Here is a 26,418-nt window from a genome sequence, read left to right on the forward strand (position 1 = left end):
CAGACTGCTTTTTAAAGTCAGGTTTATTCGTTATTGGAATATAATTGTTCTGTGCCGAATGCAAAAGGTGGCTTCAGGATATATCCAGTTTCTTTGTACAAGCTGCCTTCCTGAAATAATCATATTATGTTGAGCCATCCTTAATGTTGTAAGGAAGAAATTTTTTTTTTTTATCATAGCAAGTTGTTGCTCTTTTCCCCATGTTTATTAGGTAGTAATGACAAAGTAAGAAAACTGGACATGGCAGAACTCGCCACTATAATGCAATTCAGTGATACTTTCATCCTCTTTCTGGAATAAAAGAAAGCTACCTTTTTAGGAAAATAAAAATCACGACATTTTGGTTTTATCGTAGGTGAATTAGTTAAACAGTCTTGCTTTTATTTTTTTTCCTTTTTTGTTTCTTTTGACCATTTAGGTCCTATGCACCGATGTCGGAGAGTCGAGGCTTATATGCTACAGCTACAGTAATTTCTTCTCCAAGCACAGAGGAACTTTCCCAAGATCAGGGGGATCGTGCTTCACTCGATGCTGCCGACAGCGGCCGTGGGAGCTGGACGTCATGCTCCAGTGGTTCCCATGATAACATACAGACCATCCAGCACCAGAGAAGCTGGGAGACGCTCCCGTTTGGGCACACTCACTTCGATTATTCAGGGGATCCTGCAGGTTTTTGGGCCTCAAGCAGCCATATGGACCAAATCATGTTTTCTGATCATAGCACAAAGCATAACAGGCAAAATCAAAGCAGAGAGAGTCTTGAACAAGCCCAATCCCGGGCAAGCTGGGCATCTTCCACGGGTTACTGGGGAGAAGACTCAGAAGGTGACACAGGCACAATAAAGCGGAGGGGTGGGAAGGACGTTTCCATTGAAGCTGAAAGCAGTAGCATAACATCTGTGACCACTGAAGAAACCAAACCTGTTCCCATGCCTGCCCACATAGCTGTGGCATCGAGTACTACAAAGGGGCTTATTGGTAAGTTTAAAAATTGAGGGACTTCATCATGTCTGGATCGTGGCTTTAATCTAACTTATTTCAAAAGTAAAATTATATATTTGTGGTGCTTTTCCTCATTTTGTCCATTGCTCAATAGGGCTTCAAATTAGCAGTGTGTTCAGGATTTTGAAATGAATACTGGGTTTTGTGGTCAGGTACATATAGACATATTCCTACCTAGTAAAACATTCAATAAATCCTAGCTGTCAGGATCAGTAGATTGTCATTGTGGCTATTATCAGGATGCATGCCCATTCTTCATAGATGAAGAATTCTTCTTTAATTGAAACTGTTTGAATGTTTTATTCTATTTTGTTCTCTTGATTGCATTTAGAACTTTATATTTTGCGTGTTCAGAAATCTTCCATTGATTTTTTTGATTTGCAAGCAAATCATTTCTGCAATAAACAGATTCTCTCGGCACACTATAGAATGAGGGAGAACACAGCTTAGGTGTCAGGCAGATTGGGGTTTGAATCCCTGCTTTTCCACTTCACTAGCTTTGTGACATTTGGCAGAGTACTAAAGTGCCTGTATCCTCATCTGTAAAATGAGCTGAATAATTTCTGCTATGAGGGTTATTATCATTTCTAACTTAATAGGTTTAGTGTGAGGATTACAGGAAGTCTGTGCAAAGTATTTAGCACAGTGCTGGATGGTCAATCCGTAAGTACATGGAAGATACTGCTGCTGTTTTTGTTAAAGCCTCTCGCGTTCCCTCAGTCCTGCCGGGATGTATTTTCTGTGGCATATTTAACATCACTACAGTTGAAGTGTAGGAATAGATTATAGGATATAGAGGGACAAATTCCGAAGTATAATCATTACAGACCTTTTTGTTAGGGAAATTGTAGTTATTTTGCCATGTAAATAGTCATAGGTAAATGTCAAATTTAATACCTTTTTAAGCTGAAGAAGAAGAAAACAGTACATGTTCTTAGGTTGAACCCTTTCAGGTGCTTTCTCACAACAAACTAATACTTAGAATTTTTATTGTGAAGAAAGGAAGAATGATTTTTAGTTTCTAACAGCTGAGCCTAGAAAGTTGATGAAACTAAAGCTTTAGTGTTACTTGCCTTTGCAGATTTCATGGTCTAGGTCATGAGCACCAGTAAAAGGATTTTAAGAAAAATAAGGACCTAGTTTTAGAGCTTTTAGATTAGTATCCTTTGTGCTACATTTTCAAATTTATTTTAATTCACTATTTTCCAAAGTGAAATCCAGAGACCTGAAAATAATATGGAATGGATTTTCTGCCTGGTAAAGGCAAATGCCCAGCAAAGATGGAGTAGCCACCTTGTGTGGGAGACAGAGAGAGGGGAAAGAAAGGGAACTTTTACCACGTGCTAACATGTTTCAGGCGTAGCCCAGGAGTTTGAGGTTGCAGTAAGCTGTAATTGAACCACTGTACTCCAGCCCAGGACACAGGGCGAGACCCTGTCTCAAAAAGGAAAAAGAAAAAAAAGATAAAAATACTTAGGTGCCTTAGTAGTTTCTCTCACCAATTCAACACTGAGAGTTAGCCATCATGAATATTTGTTTTGGTTACATCCATACCCTGCCCTGCCTCGCACCCACACCTCTATCCCATACCACACAGCATCACATTTGCTACTATGCTGTGTTTACTGTTTTAATAATTATTTTTGTATTTTTAATAAACATTTGTGGTGTAAAACAATCTACAAAATTTTTAATGGCTGGCATATTGTTTCTACCGCAGCACGAAAGGAGGGCAGGTATCGAGAGCCCCCGCCCACCCCGCCGGGCTACGTTGGAATTCCCATCGCTGACTTTCCAGAAGGGCATTCTCATCCAGCCAGGAAACCTCCGGACTACAACGTGGCGCTTCAGAGGTCTCGGATGATGGCCAGACCCTCCGACGCAGCTGGGCCTTCGCCCGCACAGCCGCCACACGGGCACCCGCCGAGCAGCAGGCCTGTGAACAAACCTCAGTGGCACAGACCCAACGAGTCCGACCCTCGCCTCGCCCCCTACCAGTCCCAAGGGTTTTCCACGGAGGAGGACGGTATATACACATATATGTATTCTTAAGAGCTTGAAGTTAGCTGTGTTCACTTAGGCTGCCTGTGAGCTTCCCAAGGCATCTCCGTTTTCTTAATACTGTGGTCAGCTATGTCTGTGTCTCCATGCACTACACAAAGATCATTTTATACTCAGAGTTCCACATTTAGGGTTAGAGCTTTTGACTGCTTTCTGTGTGTGTGTGTGTGTGTGTGTGTGTGTGTGTGTGTGTGTTTGAATGGCTCAAGAAACGCCAAAGATCGCAGAGGGAATCACTTTTAATAACGTGTGTACCTGGCTGGATTTTTTTTTTTCGAATTCTCACCAGAATTGAAGTACTTCTGTGGCCCTATTTTAAGGAAACAAATACAAATTTCACAAGATTGTGCTATTTTCAAGAATCTTTAGAAACATCTTCAGCTGTCAAACTGGATGGTTAAAGTTTCCTGTAGAATCATTACATTTGGACTCTTAATAAATTGAGGCTCTCGCTGGGTGCAGTGGCTCACACCTGTAATCCTAGCACTGTTGGAGGCTGAGGCAGGAGGATCACTTGAGCCCAGGGATTTGAGGCTGCAGTGAGCTGTGATCACGCCACTGCACTCTAGCCATAGCTAAGAGCAAGATACTGTCTCAAAAAAAAAAAAAGTTGGGGCTCATTTGGAAATGAAAGTCTGATAAAGAAATATACTTTTATGACTTTTTTGCCTTCCTTCTACAAATCTACCTGGACATGCTGGATTGAGGATGAGAAGGGAGATCATGTCCCCCACCCCTCTTCTTTAAGTTTTCAGCTTAACATGTTTTATTACACAGTCATTGTAGAAAAAAGCAAAACATCATAAAATTACTTATCATCCTATACCACTTGCAGATAGCCGCTATTAACATTTTGTTATATCCTTCTAGACTTTTTAATGTGTATCCGACTGTATGTTGTTTTTTTAAAAGGGCACATAATATTTTTAATACCAGCTGTACTCAGATAAATTCACAAACTATACTATTCACCCATAAAAGGCACAGTTTTTAATATTGAAAACTATATTCTGAAATGTATGAAGACAAACCAAGAGTTACATAACAATAAATTGTATTTAATATGGTTGAATTAATAATATAAACACTATCAGCTTATGTATAATCTTAAAATACCACTTCATCTGGTAACTACTAAAATGTCAATGATAGTTGCCAAAATGACCAAAAGCCAAAAGAATTTAACTACCTTCCAGAGAGGCTGTCTATATAAACCTAACCTGGACTTAACTAAGTAACTAACATGAACTGTCTTAGTTAAAAGCCACAAGCTTATTATGAAAGTATTAATACTTTTAAATACTGTGATGAGCTATATATTTTAAAATTTGTAAAAGGCCATGATTTTCATAATTCTAGGTCTGTAGTTAGCAACTGAGGGTGATTTTTGTCCTTGGGGGATCCTTGACAACATCTGGAGATGTTTTTGGTTGTCACAGCTGGGGGTGGGGGTGCTACAAAACATTCTGCAATGCCTGCCCAGGAAAAGCACATGGTATTTTATAACTTTTTCCAATGAACTTATTATTAATAACTTTCTGACCAAAAAATATATATATGTTTTTAATATTATATATTTTTAAATATATGCATTGTATTAACACCACATTTTTGTGATGTTAATCATTGTCTTAGGAAAAAAGACAAGGATTTTAAATGCACTATACTAAAAAGAATAGCTATAATATTTTTATTTAGCACAGCAGTGAATATATTCTCTATAGCACAAGAAATTATTTGCTTGTTCATTCATTTTCCCCCCCCCTCTTCCTTGCTGTATTTGCAGAAGATGAACAAGTATCTGCTGTTTAAGGCACAGGTGAGCCACCTACAAGGAGAGCACAAGAAGACGTCCCTATCATCGGAGCCTTGGAACTCACATTCTGAGGATGGTGGACCAGTTTGCCTCCTTCCCTGCCTTAAAAGCAGCATGGGGCTTCTCCCCTTCTTCCCTTCCCCTTTGCATGTGAAATACTGTGAAGAAATTGCCCTGGCACTTTTCAGACTTTGTTGCTTGAAATGCACAGTGCAGCAATCTTCAAGCTCCCGCTGTTGCTGCCTGCCACATCACACAGTATCATTCCAAATTCCAAGATCATCACGACGAGATGATTCACTCTGGCTGCACTTCTCGATGCCTGGAAGGATTTTTAAAAATCTTCCTTTTAGATTTCAATCCAGTCCTAGCACTTGGTCTCATTGGGATAATGAGAAAAGCTAGCCATTGAACTACTTGGGGCCTTTAACCCATCAAGGAAGACAAAGAAAAACAATGAAATCCTTTGAGCACAGTGCTTGTCCACTTGTTTACAATGTCCTCCTTTTTTAAAAAAAAAAATGAGTTTAAAGATTATGTTTAGAGAGTAAATGTTTTATCCATTTAATGATTACAGTATTATTTTGAACCTTAACTAGGGTTGCCAGCCTGGTTTCTAAAAAACCAAATATGCCGGACAGGGTGTGGCCGCACCAAGAAGAGGGGAAGACCTGGCTTGTGACCCTGTCTTCCCACATCCTTCTGGCCTCACCCATGAAGTGCCCTATCCTGGAAGTATAAAATGTTAGCCAATTACTCGAATACCAAGACACCTCATCTGCTCCTTCCCCAGCGGGTGGGGTTCTTCTGTAAAACTGTTTGCACATGGCCAGGGGAGGGAAATAGGACTCTCATGTCCTGTCTGAGCCTTATGGAGGCAGGACAGTGTCATTTGAAGGGCGTGTCCTACTCCATCGAGATGGATGGCAAACCCATTTTTAAGTTATGTTTCTTTGATTTTTGTTACTTTAGAGTTTTAGTTTTTTTTTTTTTGTTTTTTTTTTTTAAGAAACATTTATAACTGGACAGCATTGCAGTGAAAGCAGCTTGGGATGTTGGAGCTAATGCCAGCTGTTTATACTGCTCTTTCAAGACAGCCTCCCTTTATTGAATTGGCATTAGGGAATAAACAAGCCTTTAAACGTGATAAAAGATCAAAAACCTAGCTAGATATGCCAGCCTTTGCAAGGCAGGTTAGTCACCAAAGACTAACCGCCAAGTGGCTTTATGGACGCTGACTATAGAGAAGGCCTAAGTGTAGCAACCATCTGCTCACAGCTGCTATTAACCCTATATTGACTGAAAATGACCCCTCCGCTCTATTTTTGTGTTGTTTTTGCACAGACTCCGGAAAAGTGAAGGCTGCCAATCCGAGTAGTACTCAAATGTGAGGAACTGCTGGTCTTGGATTTTTTTTTCCATTAAAGTCAGCTGATCATATTGATCAGTAGATAAACGTAAATAGCTTCAAATTTTAAAAGTGGAATTGCAGTGTTTTTTCACTGTATCAAACAATGTCAGTGCTTTATTTAATAATTCTCTTCTGTACCATGGCATTTGTCTACTTGCTTATATATTACATTGTCAATTATGCATTTGTAATTTTACATGTAATATGCATTATTTGCCAGTTTTATTATATAGGCTATGGACCTCATGTGCATATAGAAAGACAGAAATCTAGCTCTACCACAAGTTGCACAAATGTTACCTAAGCATTAAGTAATTGTAGAACATAGGACTGCTAATCTCAGTTCGCTCTGTGATGTCAAGTGCAGAATGTACAATTAACTGGTGATTTCCTCATACTTTTGATACTACTTGTACCTGTATGTCTTTTAGAAAGACATTGGTGGAGTCTGTATCCCTTTTGTATTTTTAATACAATAATTGTACATATTGGTTATATTTTTGTTGAAGATGGTAGAAATGTACTATGTTTATGCTTCTACATCCAGTTTGTACAAGCTGGAAAATAAATAAATATAACATAAAGCCTGGCTTATATTCTTAATGAATCACGCATGCTTTTTATTATTGAAGTGGAATAGAGGCCTTTGGTTTCACCGCAGAATCAAGTTCTCAGGAGGTCCGAAGAGATTTAGCCTCTTGGTTGTTAGAAACTGCCCAATAGCCTATTTATAATATTTTGTGTAGCTTTCTGTTGATTCAAAGAAATATCATCAATATTACCCCAGCCACAGCATATTCAGAATTCAGTATTTCTTGAGGTTCAGTGAAAAGTGAAGATGGTATCACAATGTTTTTATGTAACATTTGTCTTTTCTCAACCTTTTTCCAGTAACAGTCTCTGTGGGATATAATAGTTTGATTCCCAGTGTATATAGTGAGAAATGGAACCTCAGAGATCTTAAACTGACATTCCAGGTCATGAACACTAAGAGTACCATTTAGCTAATGATTCTAGACTTCTAATTAGTACATATTATTGTTATGTCTATGAGTGCTAATGTGTGATAAGTCTGAATAATATTTCAGTCTATCAAAGGGACACTTATATTTAAAAAGGTAAAAATCAGTTAAGTAGCACCCTGTATAAGCACATTTTGAAATCAGTGACTCACTTCTTTTCTTTAAGCAAGCATGACTAAAAGTATTATCCATCAATCACTGGGAAGTCCAAGAACATGAGTGCAAGTGTATGGAAGCACTGGCACAAGATGTTAGAGAACGTCAGGGACTGTAACAAGGAGTCAGGAGAAAGGTCCTCCTGACACTAAAGCAAAGACGCCCACTGACCAGACTTAAACATCTTTCTGAAGCATTTGTGCTAGGTATTTAGCGGAGTAAATTTTGAAAATCTGGCCACCAAAACAGTTTAGAGAATTAAAAGTTACCATTCCAGTAGCTTCAACTGTACTCATTAAAAAGTGCACTCTGGGAGGCCGAGGCTGGTGGATCGCTCAACGTCAGGGTTCGAGAGCAGCCTGAGCAAGAGCGAGACCCCATCTCTACTAAAGATAGAAAGAAATTATATGGACAGCTAAAAATATATATAGAAAAAATTAGCTGGGCATGGTGGCACATGCCTGTAATCCTAGCTACTCGGGAAGCTGAGGCAGTAGGATCGCTTGAGCCCAGGAGTTTGAGGTTGCTGTGAGCTAGGCTGACGCCGCGGCACTCTAGCCTGGGCACCAGAGTGAGATTCTGTCTCAAAAAAAAAAAAAAAGTATTACATTTTTATGTTTTAGGCTAATTCTATGTAGCACACGACTTGTCTCCACTTCAGGATTTCAAGAAATAAGTATCTGTCAGATGTAAACAGTAGCAGTGACAGAGTTGAATCTGTGTTGTGTTAATAATAGAACTCTGCTAAAGCGGTTTTAGGAATTTGTGGGAAGTTTTGGTGAACATCTGATGCTCTTCACCCTAATCAAAGAGGCCAAACAGATGTGGGTCTGTGTTTTTATACATACAAGTTAAAGTCCTCTGAATATTTTTCTCAGTTTCAATCCATTTTCCTGCTGTTGAAAGGTGTAGATTTTTACAGTTATGTATACACTTTATTTTATCTCCAGTTCACTGATAATATCTCAAAATATTCCTGTATGATGCAAGCCACTGAGGATGTTTGTATGAACACAAGTATTAGGTCTGTATTTCTCAATGCCAATGCACTACGTTCATGCCAAAGAAAATTAGGAAGCTCTCTGAGTCCTTGATCCCATAATATCTCATGATCTTGTTCTTTAAAAATAACTTACTTGGAGAATAAAAGTAGGGTAGCGACTAAGGAGTCAAGTTGTTGATTTGAGAGGTGAATGATTTTGTGAATATTCACTATGATTGTTGAAAGGAGCAATAATACAATGGAAATGTGTAGAGCAGACTGCAACCGAGGCCAACATGACAATTTTAAGCAAGATTTTTAAATGAATGAGAATTTATCTATTTGAGAGTAAAAAACATTGAAATTGAAATATTTATAAATTGCACTTTTTCTAACATCACATTTTAGCCACATACAAAGCAAGCACACTAAAATCCTTGCCTATGTTTGAGATTGTACTTATTGTCCAGCTAGTTTTTACAATGCCATGGCTACATAACAGAAAAATCTAAAGAAATGATCAAAGCATTGTATGTAAGGTTAAATCCTAAAAAAAGGCTTTATTTTATCTGCAATCAATATTATAACAATTTTTAGTACGGGAAAAATTTCTAAGCTTAGAATATCCAAAGTAAATTGAGTCAAATGACCAATTTTATATAGACGAGACAAAAGTGAAAACAAATTCAGTCCTAGGTGTTCAACACCTCAAAATTAAAAGCTAGCTTCATTTTTTTTCTGCAGATCATTTAATAAAATGTAAGAAACTTTTAATATTAACTAACTGACCTAACACTGAGCAATGGACAAATGGCAATGTGGTCAGATGGGAATCAATGAAGTAACAATATCTCAGAATATTTGAGGGTTTCTTTATGTAAATTGGAACTTTTTTTCCCAAATAACTATAAAATTGGTTTAGGATCAGGCCAGTGTCACAATTGCCATTAAGATGAAAATATGTACAATGATTCTAGATATAATTTAGTGAGCTAATTTCATTCATATTGTGCACTTTTAGTAAAATATTTACAGATTTTACTAGAGTGCACTGAGGCACCTTCAAGTTACACGTCCGTATTTTAGAGGAGTGTCTCCCGTATCTCAGCCCCTGGATGGGAAAACCTACTAAGTGATCCACTTCCTTGATCATGACTGGATCTAGAAATCTGTGGATTTACATGAATAATCACTGTTAAAGACACAAAATACTTTAAAATGCTTTAAATTCTTTTCTCCTTCTCCAGACCCAGAAATGAACCCAGAATTTATCAGCTTTACCCATTAATAAGCCTTGAATTTTCTAGTTAATCTTTCACAAGTGGCTCTAAGAGAGTGTTTTCCTTCCTTCCTTGGGGCTCGCCCGGAGTTGCCCCTTTGCCCTCTTTACGTTAATCAAGGAGACGTTCCCTGCTGGAGGTCACGTCACTGCAGGGGACTCTTTGACGCGCTGACACCACCCTCCTGCCCACAGGCTGTCGCAGCTCAGCCTCGCTGTGTCTCCGAGTGGCGCTTTGTCGGCCCAGACAGGAAGACTCCGCCCTGGCGCGGCCGCCACCGTGCGGGGTCTGTGCTGCAGTGAGCTTGAGATGATTTTCAAACCAGCCCCTTAAATATGTTTTTGGAACAAAGTGGGATATGAATAAATACTAGATATTAACCATTGCGGTGCTTTGTTCTCTTTGGAATATTCTTAAATCAATTTCTACCGTAAAATAGTTCCTCCTCCCCTTGCCCGTCCCTCCTCCTTTCTCTCCCGCTGCGGTCACAGTGACCACGTGCCCTGCCCTGGGAAACAGTTCCGTTTTTCTCATAGTTTTCTTTTACTATGATCCACACCTTATTGAAGGGTGGTTCTCCCAATAGGAATTTAAAACTGCATTAATTCCCATCTTTAGGCTCATTATGATTCTTCTATTGCCAAATCTTAAGGCATTTAAAAGCCAACCGTTACAACTTAGGTGAAGTTCACCGTTGTTCTTACTGCCTCAAGTTCTCACATCACCCTCTGCACACAAACCTTGGAGAATGTTCATTTCCATCCCAAGAACAAAATAAGCTTTTGTCCCTCCCTCTTAAAAAAAATTACTCAGAGTAACAGCCACCACCAGTTCACTAAATTAATTTCTTAATTTCTTAGGTCAGGTTGGTGTTTGTTTTCTGAAAAATTCTTGGCAGTGCAAAAAATCCCAGTTAATTTGCTCAATATGACGTAAGTATGGAGAAGGAAGACGATTTGTGTGCATCTGTGTGAGCACAGGTGCGGAAGTTTGCATGTAAATACAGTGGGGAGCGGGATAAGAAGATAGATTCAAAGGAAAAAACAAAACAGTAAATGCACACAGTGAGTACAGTTTTACAACTAAAAAAAAATTTTTTTTTAATGTAACAGTGTTCTTTAAGCTGGGATGTCAAGAAACCAAAAAGCATTTGGAAAATATGCTAAACTTCTTAAAGACATTGCAAACCATTTTTCCTGGCTTATGTCTACATAGAAACAAACGTTTATCTCACAATAAAATAAATTGTGTGGGGGCATCCTGAAAAGAGATTATTTCTCTTCTGAGAACTCTTTCAGATAAAAGGATGTGAACGATTCCAATTTCTCGGTCATGCTTACTTTTCCTGTGATGTGTGTATATAAAGCTGTGTATGAATGCCCGTCCAGAAGCTCTCCTCAAAGAGAGTAGATGGGCTTTTATGCCTTTTTTTTTTTTGGTTCCGTGTGACAGGAAGTCTGCATGTGTTTGGGGCTTTCTTCCCCTGTGAGGACAAAGCTAGTTTTCTGCTGCCAGAAGAGTGCTCTGAGCTAAGCTCCCTTTCAGCGCAGCATGGCCTTCTGGCATCTCCTGCTGTGGCCCACGTACCCATTCAATTCCCCTGAATGTTCAATTCCTGTGCCCTGGTCCTGGTCAGGCTAGCATGGCCAGGAGGGCTTCCTTCTATTACTAAAGCAAAGTCTCCAAATCACCTCTTTGGAATGTGTGAACCCTAGAAGAGGAATTCAAGTACAAATGTGGTAGAAAACTTCAAATCCTTAGTTTGTTCTTTAAAAGCGTTATTGATTGTGACAAATCAAAGCATTATCAGGACAACAGGGTACACACTGCCTGGTCATCTGCTACAAGGGAGATATTAGTGGCCGCTGGCCACAGAGCTCTGTGAAGGAGCAGGGAGTGGACAGGAGCCCAGTGGGCACCCAAAGGAGACACAGCCCCTGCTTACTGGTGTGCATGCCAGACCTCTAGTGGCTTGGAGGCTGGCGGGTGGGGGTGGGGTGGGGCACAGGCAGCATTAGGAATTGGAAGGCAAGGACTCTGTGAGTTTACCTGGGTTGCTTTCTTTCTTTCATGATCCTTGTATTACTTTGCTTGGGCGACCATAACAAAATGCCACAGCGTGCATGGCTTAAACAACAGAAATTTATTTCCCCACAGTTCTAGAGACTAGAAGTTCAAGATTAAGGTGTTGGTAGGTTTGTTTTCTCCTGAGCCTTCTTTCCTTGACTCACAGATGGCATTCTTTTTCTGTGTGCTCACATGGTCATTCCTCTGTGTGTGCATCCCTGGTACCTTCCTCTTCTTAAAAGGACAGGAATCCTACTGATTTAGGTCTCTGCCCTGATGACCTCATGTAACCTTACTTTAACTCTTTGAAAGCCCTCTCTCCAAATACAGTCACATTGGGAGTTAGGGCTTGAACATACGTATTTTGAGAAAACACAATTCAGTCCATAACAGGTGATTGCTGAGCCACCAGGTTGCTAAGAGCAAAATCTCAGGTTCATGAGTGCAACAGCCTCTGGGTGCAGCTCAAGGGCACACTCACAGAAAACTCTTTCCTACACACTTATCAGAATGGTTAAAATAAAAAATACCAAATTCTGGCAAGGATGTGGTGAAATAGGATCACTCATGTACTGCTGGTGGGGATGTAAAATGGTAGAGCTGCTTTGAAAAGCAGCTTGGCAGTTTCTTATACACTTATGTTTTTTTATTTTTATTTTTTTTTGAAACAGAATCTTGCTCTGTTGCCCTGGCTAGAGTGCCACGGCATCAGTCTCGCTCACAGCAACCTCAGACTCCTGGGCTCAAGCAATCCTCCTGCCTCAGCCTCCTGAGTAGCTGGGACTACAGGTATGCGCCACCACATCCAGCTAATTTTTTCTATTTTTAGTTGTCTGGCTAATTTCTTTTTTATTTTTGTTTTTAGTAGAGACAGAGTCTCCCTCTTGCTCAGGGTGGTCTAGAACTCCTGGCCTCAAGTGATCTTCCTGCCTTGGCCTCCCAGAGTGCTAGGATTACAAGTGTGAGACAGCGTACCAGGCCTATCTAGACCATTTTGACCCTTCTTTACTAAAAACAAAGAGGCGTGGGCTGGGATGCAGTGGGAATCTTCCATCCAGTTTTCAACTTTCAACATCAGAAAATCTGAGTCTCATCCTTAATTCCCCTCTTCTCTTTCCCGAACCATCAGACCAAAGTTCTGTATATTCAGCATCTTCAAAGATCTCTACTCCCATTGTCACTGCCTAAATGCAGGATTTCATCATTTCTACACTCTGGCAACAGGCTTCCAATTTTATCTCTTGACCTCTAGACTTGCCCCCTTCAGTTGGTCCCCCAGAAACTACTAGCAGGATCTCTTCAGTGTAGATCTATTCACTTCACTCTCTGTTAGAAGCCCTCAGTGACCTCCTATTGCTGAAGAAGAAAGGAAGATTCCTTTCCAAATAAACAAGGCTGCTCATGATCTGGATCCTGTTCATTTCTTTACTCTGTGCTTTTCTTCTATGCTTTAAATTATTTCAGACAACTGTGCTTTCTTACATGTTCTCTTTTTCTCCAAGACTCCTCCTTATCATGCCAGTGGACTCTGATATACCATCAGTCTCAGCAACGTCTCTTCTGGTTTTGGAAGAAACATGGCTTACGATGTAAGAGGAAACTTAAATATTATTTTGGGCTTTTGATATCCTGCTCACATCCATCTCATTCATTCCTCAAAAGCTCTTGTGAAGTGTGTAAGGCAGGTATTGGCTTCTATGGATAAGTAAGCAGAGTAGCAGTAGCAGTCAGTAAATGGTAGCAATAGAAGGCACTGGAAAACCGCAGCAGGCACCTTCCTATTTAGTCTATAGGAATGATGCCCCAGAGTCTGCTGCACTGCAAATGTGCCCTTGTTTTATATACATCCCTTTCAGAGATCACAGCAGGGGATGCTTTTCATTATGTAGATTTTTGACCTTTTTTCTTTTTTCTTTTGTAAAGCTGTCATGACCACTAATTCTGAATAATAAGCAACTAAAATGCTTTCTGTTGGAAGATAGTTTTTTTTTTTTTTTCCTCACTCTCTTCCCTCCCAAATGCACCCAGGTCAAAAGTTTAGGGAAAATGGTTTGAACTGGCATTGATGTTTTGTTATGGTAATTTCTGATTTTCAAAAACAGAAGTGACTTAGTAGTAAAACCCTGCTTGCCGGTTAGAGGTCATGAGACTGCCTCTCTATCTGAATGGAAAGAAATTGATTTTAAATTATTAGATGGCTTAGAGGAGCAGTTTGTGACCTTCACTTACACTTGAACTGGAATGGTAATCTACATTTCCAAAGGCGCTAAGAGTTCCAATTTAAATTTCTGTGGTGACACTTGAAAAGATGGATCTGTCTATCCTGAGAGAAGATGAAAGAATGTGGGTGAGAGGTTAGGAGCAGACAGCACTGCCAGTGGGAGCTGGCCGTCCACTGGAATAGCCTCAAGAATTTTCAATATTTCCTGTTGCAATATTTAACTCATTTTTGTGTTTACATTTGATAAACAAATGTTTGGAGATCCAAGAGTTATAACATCTGCTGTCCAGCTACTAATATTGATTAAAATGGGAAAGATTTTTATTATAAATTGTCTTTCTTCAGGTTGTGGGAACAATTTAGGTTTTTAATGAATGCTTTTTTTTTTTTGTAAAAACACATGAATAATAAAATGAATTTCTAAATTCTTTTAATTCTATTTTTATTTTTAATTGACAAGTAAAATTGTATACATTTATGGGATATGATGTGATATTTTAATACATGTATACATTGTGGAATGAGCAAATAGGCTAATTAACATATCCATTACCTCATATACTTATCATTTCTTTGTGGTGAGAACATTTAAAATTCACTCTTTTAATAATTTTGAAATATATAATACATTATTATTAACTATAGCCACCTTGCTGTACAATAGGTCACCAGAACTTATTCCTCTTGTCTAACTGAAACCTGGTGTAATTTCAAAAATCTGAAAACTTATTTAAAGTTTTACTTTGTATTTTCAGATTGTAATCTCTTTGAAGGTAGTGATGTGTTTCCTTCAAAGACTTTAATGAATGTAATGTGTCAAAAATAAACTGATTCACATGGATGAATAATAATAATGCCAGTTTTCTCCGGCCTATGGTCTTTCCTATTGAATGACTCAACCTTAAGAAAATAATTGGACAAAGCTGATTTGTTAAAAGATGAAATGGAAGAAAATTTTTATATTTAAATATCAAAAATAAATTGAAATGGCAATTTAATCCCTCAGAATTATGTTTCAGAATGCTGAAAATGAGTCCTTGATTTGAAAAAAAAAAAAAAAAAGTAAGAAGTATGTTAGAAGAGACCTCTTGTGTTTATACTAGCTTACTGCAGTTTTTTTTTTTTTAATCTACCTCTGGGAAGATGGAATAACTGTACTTTCCCACATTGCTTCCAAGTACAACTAAAAACCCTGGACATTATATACAAAACAAACATAAATGACGCTGAAAGGGGAAGAGAAGAGGCTGACTGGCTAGAGACCCCAGACAGCGTGCTCCTTGTGTTTTCTTCTTGACTCGTACATCCCAGACTTGTAGCTAAAGAAGCTGGAAACCCAGAAGTGCCAGTGAGTGCAGGCCAAAACAAAACAAAAATCCCCTCTAGCTGAAGGACTGAGAGATGGGTAGCTAGTGAGACAGAAAACAATCAGATAATAACTGCCCTGTTTGGCCAAACACCACAGAAAATACTGCAGCCCCACCAATTCATGCCAGTGAAAGCTGAGTGAGAAACATAGACTTCCACTGTCCCCAGGCTGTATTGGCACCAATCTCCCCCTCCAACTCCCTCACTGGGCTAGTGTCAAGAGAAAACTGAGTAGGGAGATGGAACTCTCATCCTTCCCCTGCAGTATCAGTGGAGACCACATGGATGTCCACACCTACCATGTAACGAGGTGCCTGTCCCTCCCTGCTGGGATGGTTGCAGAGGAGACCTACTGGATGGAGTCAGGGCTTTTATTTCGGCCACTCCTCCCCCCTAGCATCAGTGGAAGTCATGAGGGAGCAGTAACATGGCCCTTCCACCCTTTCCAGGCACGGAGGTGGCAGTGGAGGATCCATGTAAAATAGGAACTTTCACTCCCTCCTAATAGTAATGAGTGACCTCTCTCCACAGATGTCAGTGCAGGCCAGGTGGGGACTTGAACTTCTACCTCAGCTGGCAGTAATGAGGCAGCTCATGCCCCACTTCCACTTTCCCTTTCAAGAGATTTAAATAAGATCCCAAATCTACCAGCCTGAGCAGAGTGAGACCCTGTCTCTACTAAAAATAGAAAAAATTAGCTAGGCATGGTAGTGCACACCTGTAATCCCAGCTACTCGGGAGGCTGAGGCAGGAGGATTGCTTGAGCCCAGGAGTTTGAGGTTGCTGTGAGCTAGGCTGACGCCACAGTACTCTAACCCGAACAACAGAGTGAGATAAAATAAATACCTAGCACTCAATAAAAAAACTACAAAAATACTTACATTCAAAAATACTATAGATAAATCAAAATGGAATATTACAGTGTATTTAAGTAACCCATAAGAAGGCAGGAAAAGGAAATGGAGAAACGAAAAATGGAAAGAACAAACAGAAAACAAATAGCAGACTTAAGGTCTAACATATCAATTATTACATTAAATGTAAATAACTTAATATACCAATTAAAAGTCAGTTTGGCAGAGTGAATTAAAAAAAACCCGGCCCACCTATATGGTGTCTACAAGAAACGCATATAACAATATAGGCATGTTGGAAGAAAAAGAATGGAACAAGTTAGATCATGCAAATATTAAAAGAAAACAGGAGTAGCTACATTAATAACAGAAAAAGTAAACCTCAGAGCAAAGAAAATTACCAGAGACAGAGAGGTATATCATATGATGATAAAAATGTCAATCCATCAAGAAGACATAGCAATTCTAAATGGGTATCCACCCCACAACAGACCTTCAATATACATGCAGTAAAAACTGATAGAATTGAAAAAAAAGTAGACAGATCCAGTTATAGTTGGAGATTTCAACACTCTTCTGTCAATAATTAGGCTGAAAATCAGCAAGGAAAGAACTGAACACCCTCAGCCAACAGGAGAATCTAATCAACATTTATATAACATTCCACCCAACAACAGAATAAACATTCCTTTCAAGTACCGATGGAGCATATATTATACCAAGTTAGACCACATCTTTGACCATAAAGAAAGCCTCAATCTACCATATTAACAGGCTAAAACAGAAAAATCACATGAGCATATTAATGAATATAGGAAAGACATTTGACAAAATTCCACATCCATTTATGATAAAAACTCTCAGAAAAGTAGGAATAGACAGGAACTTCCTTACCTTGATGAAGAACAGGAGACACATGTGCTTTCAGAGACGGATTAAACCTTGAATGAGAAAACTATCATTTAAAAATGTGGACTATTGCTGGTTAATTACCCATACCTACCCATACAAGACTCCTACATTAACCATTTCTCATACTTTTTCCAGTGAAATTAAGAATGTTAAATCACCATGCTGCTACTTTCTATTGGAGATAAGAACTATGAGGCTGCAATCTGAGACAGAAAACTTGCAGCAGAGGGAAAAAGGTGTAAGGCCTAATTTGGGGCAGAAAACAAGGGAAGAGATTAAAGATGCTTTCAAGAGCAACAAATGCATTAAAGTCTAACAATACAGCCGACTTCAGAACCAGCAAATTTGGAGTGACCCAAATTTATCTAAAGCTGTTATAAAAATTGAACAAGGTTCTAAGCCTGGTAATGTCAAGTCATCTAGGGAGACAACCGGGGCCAGCAGAACCACGGAGCCTCTGATTCTGTGATTCCAACACATCTCTGGAGTGAACCCGGCCTGGAAAGTAAACACAAAATCCCATTTGCCCAGAGCCCAGACCTGCGTGTAACAGCTTCAGGTTTGGGAATAGCAGGCCACTGGCCAACTATGTCTGTCAAATGGTAAATTCAATCAAAAAGTTCACACTGGTACATATGTGTGACATCATAGGTACAACATGTAGGTACATCAGCCTTTTTCTTAGAAGAGATGGTGTTTTGCTTGTAGGAGACTCTGAGAGTTACTATGATTTTTCAGTTTCACCAAAGAACAGTTTTTGTGAACTCAGAACTGACAGCATTATGGATATTGCAGCCTATAGAAATCTTTCTAAACCATGACTATACTGAAAGTACTTTAGTAGACGATATCCTAATATCTCAAATCAACATCTATGTAGCCTACACGAGAGTAAACATAAACAGTAATAACTAATATATATTGAGTTTTTTTGTGTGTGCCAGGAACTGTTCTAAGCATGTCGCACGTAGTGACATGTTGATTTCTCAAAGCACTATAAGGTAGATACTATTATTCTCTCCATTTTTTCACAAGGAGAAACTGAGGCATGGGGTGGCAAGCAACTTGCTGAGGTTGCAGTTAGAAAATGGAAGAACTAGAATGTGAACCTGGCCAGACTAGTTCCAGAGTCTGTGCTCTTAATCATGCTCCGTGAATGATTAAACAGTAAAGTTTGAAATGCTGTGTCCAGAGAGGTTGCATAAATGGTTTTCCTTGAAACTACCTTAACACCCATGATTTCTGGGCAATAGGGGAGACTTTTTAGTTTAGACTCAGCTTGGAAGTTATTTTTCTTTGAAAAACAAATGACTGCACTAAACTTTCTAACACTTTTATCTGACGTGAGTCACACAGGCTTGAACAAGTAACAGCCAGAGGGTGCCAAAACTTGGTGCTGAAAGTTATAAAAACACAAGGGCCACATTCAGTACTGTGCAACATTCCTTCTCCCCTTAACCCTTTACCTTGCTCTGACTTCAGAAAATTTTAGTTTTCTCTGCAAAGAATCTACTTTTCCCTGCTCTTTTAAATTTGTTTTAACTTGGCTGGTTGAGTTTCCCAGTCTCCAGTACTGCAGTCCGTGGAATTGGACCATTGGGCAGTACAAGAGGAAAGGCTAACAACTCATTCAGAGTTAGTTGCACATAATACAGAGGCTAGGAGGCTACAGAGGAAGAGGCCCAGGCAGAGGCTCAGCGAGAGCTTTAGGTTTAGCACAGGAGGGAAACTTGAGTAGTTACAAGGTGGGAGAGAAATGGGGAATAGGGAGAGGGGGAGACATTTGAGAAGTGTTTCTGTGAAATTGAATAAGAGATCTCTTTCTATATTATTCATTATATTCAAGAAAAGATTGGAAGTTCTTTTTAAAATTACTTTGCTTCCTGCAAGGGGTGTTTCTAAACTCCTGGCCTCAAGCGATCCTCCTGCCTCAGCCTCCCATAGTGCTAGGATTACAGGCATGAGCCACCACCACAAGGCCCTGGAAGGGCTATTTCAGAATGCAACTTTGAGCAAAAACCTGGCTAAAAGGGGGCCTCTTGTTTTACTAGGGTTTCACATGCTTTGAGTGAGAAGGACTATTCTCAGAGGCACACAGGTAGTTGCAAGAATTTTACAGAAGATTTAAAAGAAAAGAATTTTTAAAAAGTATTTAGACCCTGTATTTAAAATTCCAACTTGATTTAACTGTAGGCTGAAAAATTTTAAATTCCAACTTGATGCAACTGAAGGCTGAAAAATGGAGACTTCTAAAATTAGAAAGAACCAGAAGAACTTAAAGACAAAAGAGAGAAAATCAGAAAAGTGTGAAATACTTTTAATTGTGTCATAGATTCTTAAGAGGCACTAGAATATCAAAATCTCAGGGTTTATTATTTATTGGTCATCCTATGTGACTAAATCAGTTATGATAACATATAATTCTCATTTTGTCATGCAAGTTTAATTATTTTTGTTAACTTTTCAGTTGTTTACATAATGTGTTGATTATATATTAATACCTCCTTTGGTTATTTCTACAGTTATGTGGGCAAAGTGGATCCCCACTGGAAATCAAAATAAAATTCTGTCACCCAAAACAGAAAAACCAGGTAAGCAGCCCTCCCTGCAGTCTGGTTCCTTGATTGGGCAAATACCTGTTAGATTATATTACGTGTTACCATCCTTTAACAAAAAAACTGTGAGAAACTAAGATTATACTTTTAGAATACAAATGATAAATATCTATATGGAAAAATATAAATTCTCTGATTTTGCAGATTCCTTTATCCATGTAATAATTTTTCATAATTCTCCAAGTCATCTTTTCCAAATAGGAGAAAAATTAAAATTGGACTAAGACTATATCTACTCTTGGATGAAGAATGAACACTCTACCTAGAAATAGATTTCTGATTCAAGAATCCAAGAACTAGTTTGTGAAAATAAACTCTAAAAGCCATGAAATTGAAAGCTTTATTGGTCCTTTATTACTTCATTTATTCAGAAGACTTTTCAAAATCAAGAATCTTTGGATAGTTACGCCTATCACTCTGTGCCTTATTGAAAATGAGAGTATAGCACTCTAAACATCATGTTTTCTTAGTTGTCATTTAATCTTTTGGACAATTGAATTATTTATTTTCTTTTAAATTTCCCCAGGGTTGAGCTGTTGACCTGACTCCGGGTTGAGATTTTTGTGATGTGGTTTTGCAGTTCTAGGGTATTTGATCCTCTCATCATTCAACCCTCAGCGTGAGAAAAGATAATTTTTCCCCTGACTCCAGTGTTAGCTGAGAATCCAAAAACAGCTGATTAACACTGTGTAGCTCAAGAATAGAGGTAAGAATCCAGCTTTAAGAAAGCAAGATGATTCTGCCTTCAGAAACTGTGTGTGGATATAACTATTACATGCTCCATATAAAAGATCCCGCTTAGATCTGACTCTGGTGCAGTGGACATGTTAATCTTACTTGGCCATCATCCACTTCTTCTATTAATTGTACGTTTATCTTGGGGAGGGACGCCACCCCTGTGTGTTGTGTGGCCCAGGTCAAACACTCATCCTGGGTTTCAAGGAGAGTCTATGCCTCCGGCCTGGGCAAGCAGAGCACCATATCCCAATAGTTACAGTGATTGGCTCCATACTGTGCTCGTGACCTCAGGAGGGTCAAGGGGAATCCTTCCTGGGGTTTTTGTTGGAACTTTTGGGAAAGAGATACTGTCTCCTTCTGCTGGGGCTGCCAAATTGACAGAAGACCAGCACTTCTGGTAGTCATTTTTGGAAATATTTAGGAGTATTAACCTTTGCCTGAGAAAAAAACCAACACAGAAGAAAGCAACTCAAAAGGATGGTGCAGGTAAGAAATTCCTGAAGGCTTAATCGAGGACTTGCTTTCACCTGTGCCTGAGGCCATCCATACCCCTGCACTTTCTAGTTTTGTGAGCCTACACGTTTTTTTTTTTTTTCTTTTAATTTAAGCCAGTTTAAGCTAGGTTACTCTGGCAACCAAAAGAGTCCTGATTGATACAATTAGTTTTCTGTGAATTGGAACAATTAGCCAGGGCAAGAAATGAAATACTGTTAGCAGGTCTTGTGGTCCTAGATGAGAGGGATTGAGGACAATCAGATTAAAGGACAGAGTTTCAGATCAGCAATTAAAATAGTGCAAGCTGGCAGACCGACATTTGGTTTTCTAAGTTGACCCTTTTGTAACGTATGAAACAAGAAAGTGTTTTTAAAATAGTGTAGGCTGGGCTGGGCGTGGTGGCTCATGCCTGTAATCCTAGCGCTTCGGGAGGCTGAGGTGAGTAGATCGTTTGCGCTCAGGAGTTCGAGACCAGCCTGAGCAAGAGCGAGATTCCCGTCTCTACTAAAAAAATAGAAAGAAATTAGCTGAACAACTAAAAAAATATATAGAAAAAATTAGCCGGGCACGGTGGCGTATGCCTGTAGCCCCAGCTATTCAAGAGGCTGAGGCAGTAAGATTGCTGCTTCTGTTGCCCAGAAGTTTGAGGTTGCTGTGAGCTAGGCTGAAGTCACGACACTCTAACCTGGGCAACAGAGTGAGACTCGGTCTCAAAAAATAATAATAATAATAATTAAAAAAAAATAGTGCAGGCTGGTTCACATTACTCAAAATTAATTAAAATTCATATGTATGTGGCTAAAAATAGCATTCTTGCCAAGATATCTAATTCATGATACCCAGAACCTATGCTTGTTACTTTACATGGCAAAAGGACCTTTGCAGACGTGATTGAGTTAAGGGTCTTGAGAAGGGGGATTATACTGGATGATCTGCATGGGCCCTAAATATAATCGCAAGTGTACTCATACAAGGGCAGCAAGAAGGTCAAAGGAGGACGAAGGTGATGTGAAGACAGAAACAGTATAGAGTGCTGGGACTGTGAGCTGAGGAGTGTCAAGGCAACCCCTGAAAGCTGGAAAAGGCAAGAAACAAATTCTCCCCTGGACCTTCCAGAAGGGACCAGCCTCATCAGCATAAGACAGATTTTAGACTTCTGACTTCCAGAACTGTAAAAGAATAAATTTGTGTTGTTCGAGCCACTACATTTGTGCTAATTTGTTACAGCAGCAACAGAAAACTCATAAATCCACCATGTTAAGTGGATATTTTTTGGGAAAAAAAAAATTTGCCTGTTGAACTTTTAGTCTCTATAAGGGTGGGGGCGGGAGGGGGGAGAAGTTCTCCAAATATGCCCAGGCCTTATTCCTTGAGTTAATTAAAAGAACATTGCTAATTAGTGGTAAAGATGGGGATTTCCCAGCGAGTTGGATTATTAAAGGGATCATAAAGTTCAAATTATATCATGGTGCTCATGACTTGGACACCTAATTAACCCAGAGAGAGAGTATCAGGAGGCTTTCAAAGGAAGGTGGGCTAATTCTCCAGCCAACTTGAAATGTTGATAGACAAGAGCTTAAACTTCCCCACAGGAGACAGTGTGTCAGTCAGGAAACTATTTCCTGTCCGTTGAAATATCTTTTTATAGCTGGGAAAAACTTGGGAAAAGCAACTGGTGAGCCATGGAAAAAGGTTTCTTTGTTTATTTACTTTAGCTTTTTGAAATGTTCTTGGACTTGAGCAGATGTTTGACTCTGGGGAAAACAGACTGTAGGACAATTACGGTCGTCCCAAACTGCCTCTGCAATTGGGAGTAGCATGGCCAGAGGGAGCAATGAGAAGTAGGAGGCTGGCGAGCACCTCCGGCCTGTATTTCCTACAAAGGGTGGCTGCCTTTCTATTGCACCTTGTGTATCCTATGGGTTTACCCAAAACTTTTCCACAAAAAGGGAAAAATAAGCTTTCAGCTTGACTTTAACTTAGAAGCTAAATCCTATCTTGGTTGAGCGCCATCTTGTTTAGAGTAACATATCCTGACTCTGTGTAGCTGGGGCCCTGAGGTACCCACCATGGGAATTTAGGCCTGTGGGCACCCTTTGTGCAGCTTCTCTGCTTTAAGCTCTTCCAGAGAGACAAGGACTGGTGGGGTTGACACTTAGATTAGCCTCACCACAAAACTCCTGGACGAATTCGGGGGCAAGACCTTCCCTTAAACTTCCAAACTGTGGGCTGGCAGAGGCACACCCTCCGCCCAAGAAGAGCAGTTGAAGTGAACCAACATTGTCTGTGGGTTAAACATTGGCGCGAAGGTACAACGGTTTTAGGTATTTAATTTTCTGGTGTTGCTGAAGGATTTTCCTTATTCCTTCTGATTTAGATTCTTTAAATGAAGAGTTGTTATTGGTGGAAGTAGGTGTAGGAGTGTAGAATGCATTTGGTGGGCAGGGTATGGGGGGCCCACTTTACCCTAAAGATGAACTTAGGTACAAAACTAGCTGCTGCAAGGAACTGACCAGGAATAGACTGAGGCTAGACTTATACCATCAAAGAACAGCAAGCAACAAAGATGTCCCCTGAAAATAGCTAATATTTGCCAGGAGCGTACTCTGAAGGAGAGACAGTCTTTTATGTGCTTTACATGTTTTTACCCACATAGCAACGCTATGATGAAAGTGCTGTTGTTATGATTCCTGTTTGACAGACAGGAAAAGAGGCATGGGAAGTCCAAACACACCAGCTAGTATATAGGGGGAACCAGGATTCAGGCAGTCTAGGCAGGAGGAAAATGGGAGAGGGGAAGAAAGGTGCCACCCAAAACAGATAACGATGGCTTCAAGCAAAAGGGAGTCTGCCTGCAGAGACGTTTTCCCTTCTGAGGGAGGGCAGAGGCTGGGCAGGGTGACGTGTCCCTGCCTTGATGTTGGAGGGGGTCTGTCCAGCTCTCAAGGTGGATGGGCAGCCCGAGGCAGAGGACAGAGAGGATGGGACACAGCCCTGAGGGTTCAAGCTCAGGACAGACTCCAGCATCCTTTTCTGCCTGCGATGGGGCTGTCTGACTCTGGGGAAACATGATTCTGTTTGCAGTCAAACCAATTTGAAATAATTTAGCAAGTGTCAATTGTTTCCCTCTGAACTGTGCAGAACGCTATTCTAAAATTAGACTCACTGGTGAAAACTTCTCACAGCTTTCTTTTTTTTCTTTTTTATAAACTGAGATAATGTTTCATGCAAAGATGTGGCTGGACGAGGCAGCCCCTTTTAATCACAATGAGGTTTCTCCTAAAGATTTTGCTGCATCTCCTGCCTCGTGAAACCTGCCGTGGAGGAATTTGACAGGAGGGCTGGCCCCTCGGCCTCGCACAGCGCAGAGCTGCCACTTGCCACTGGTTGCACCTTCTCTTGGAGAACAGCTGCTGGATACTTCCACACTTCTAAACTTTTGAGAAAGAGCTTGGAGTAAAGTGAAGGCTTTGGAGATGTTGTAGTTACTGCTCTGATCCTTGGAGGTGCATATCTGAGGCAGATGAGTCAGTGCTTACAAGACAACTCAGTGGGAACGTGCTGGCTGGGGGCTGTGGAACAGTCCCACTATTTGGAAAGAACACGGTGGGAAAACAGATGCTAAGGAGGGATTTATTCCGAGGATATGACATAAGTCATTGATGCACATGATTCTGTGGGGGAAGCAAAGGAGACTCACATGGGAGACAGACAGCCCGGCGTGGCACCGTTGAGAAAGTCTCTTTGGGACTAGATGGTGTGCCTGGAAGCAGGGCTCAGCACTTAACCGTTGACAGTCACTGTCTTCAGGACTGGGGCCACTGGTCCACAGAGAGTTGGTCTTCTGAGGTCCCTGAAAACACAGAGGACAGAGAAGGTCAGGAGCCTTCCTGTCCCTCACTGACCCCTCTGGTTCCCTCTTCCTGTCCTACTCCACCCTCTCTTCTTCCTGGCTTGCCCTCTTCCCTTTTCTTGCCTTTTCTCCACCCTTTCTTTAGTCTGCTCTGTTGACTTTGTTTCCTCTTTAAAATCTTATCAGTGTCCTTTAACTAAGGATAGTCATCAGTATCACTATTGTGTTATTTTTTCCTCAGGCAAAATGCTGTTTTGTTCCAAGTAATGAATCCTGCCGAGTCCCCGGCCATGTACCACATTTCCTCTATTTTTACTCTTCACTGCTGGCAGCAAAGCTGGAGCAGGAATGTGCAGGGTGCCCTGGCCCCTCTCCTAGCCTGAGAGCCACCCTCCAGGGGCTCTGATAATCCTCCGGTCCCCATGCCTCCACTTGCACTTTGTTTCACTACAAATTGCCTAAGAGACCAGTCCCCAAAGAGGCTGTAATTAGAGTTGATTATCCACATCCTGACAGGAGACCACTGGGACAAATCCCTTCTGCACGTACGGCCCTGCTTACCTCAGTCACTACTGGAAGTTCAAGTCCAAGTCTTCAGGGTCATCCCTCATTACTCTGACTCTTTTCCTCATAGGGTTTGGAACATTCTCTCATCTGACTCATGCTCCCGTCTTTCTCTGACCCCTGGCCATTCCTCTGACCCTCTGGAAGTCAGTCTGTCATCAGTAAAATCTTCCGTCTTTAGTCTTGTCTGGGAACGTTTCCTTCACCTTTAACTCTGAGCTGCCCAGTGCAGCAGCTTCTACCCACACGTGGCTATGGAGTACTTGAAATGGGATGAGTCCCAATTGAGAGGTTCTATTAGTATAAAATACATACCGGATTTTGAAGACTTCCTATTAAAAAAAGAACTTAAAATATCTTGAAAGATATTTTGGTGGGTATAAGAGTCTGCACTGACAGTTCTTTTCTTTTAGCACTTCAGAAATGTTATCACTTCCTTTTGGTCTCCATGGTCTCTTATAACATTTTGACTATATTGGGTTAAATAAAATATTTTATTAAAAGCAGGTTTACCTATTTCTTTTCAGCTTAAAGAATATGGCTGGTAGAAAATTTAAAATTACATATATGGCTCACATTGTATTGCTGTGTACAAAACATATATAGTGCTGCTCTGCCTGAGATCTGCCCGCCCCCTGAAAGCCCAGCTTCTTCAGAAGCTCTCTCAGATGGTGGCTGGTCCTGTTCTCATGCCCTCTGTTCAGACTAGACCTAGAGGTGTGGCAGGTAGCTCCTGGCTTCCCATCGCTCTTTCCAAGCCATTGCTCATAGTATTTCCTAAAAGATCCCAGATCTTTTGAAGCACATGCCATTTTGGATTAGACCCGCCTCTACCCATTCGCATTGCAGTTACCCACCATTCTCCTAGTTACTCCTTCCCCCCTTATTGAAGTTCACTGGTGTTCTCAAGTCATGATGATTCGGGTCATCACTCTGGTCACTGGTATGCCCCCAGATAATTGGTCAACACCCCAGCCTCTCCATTCACTGACTTCCTCACT

At 40.3% G+C, this 26,418-nt stretch overlaps 1 protein-coding gene across 10 annotated transcripts in view; it reads left to right on the forward strand.

Moving 5' to 3' along the window:
* Positions 1–6,874, forward strand: part of RAPGEF2 (Rap guanine nucleotide exchange factor 2) — a 239,177-nt gene extending 232,303 nt beyond the window's left edge. For all 10 annotated transcript variants that reach the window (XM_045552193.1, XM_045552194.1, XM_045552192.1 and 7 more), the window contains 3 exons: positions 419–978; positions 2,723–3,028; positions 4,850–6,874. In XM_045552193.1, the coding sequence (XP_045408149.1) occupies positions 419–978; positions 2,723–3,028; positions 4,850–4,875 (892 nt within the window). In that variant the 3' untranslated portion in view covers positions 4,876–6,874. The remainder of the gene's footprint in view (positions 1–418; positions 979–2,722; positions 3,029–4,849) is intronic.
* Positions 6,875–26,418: the final 19,544 nt, after the last annotated feature.

Source organism: Lemur catta, chromosome 5 (assembly GCF_020740605.2).
Source record: "Lemur catta isolate mLemCat1 chromosome 5, mLemCat1.pri, whole genome shotgun sequence".
Classification (NCBI taxonomy): Eukaryota; Metazoa; Chordata; class Mammalia; order Primates; family Lemuridae; genus Lemur; species Lemur catta.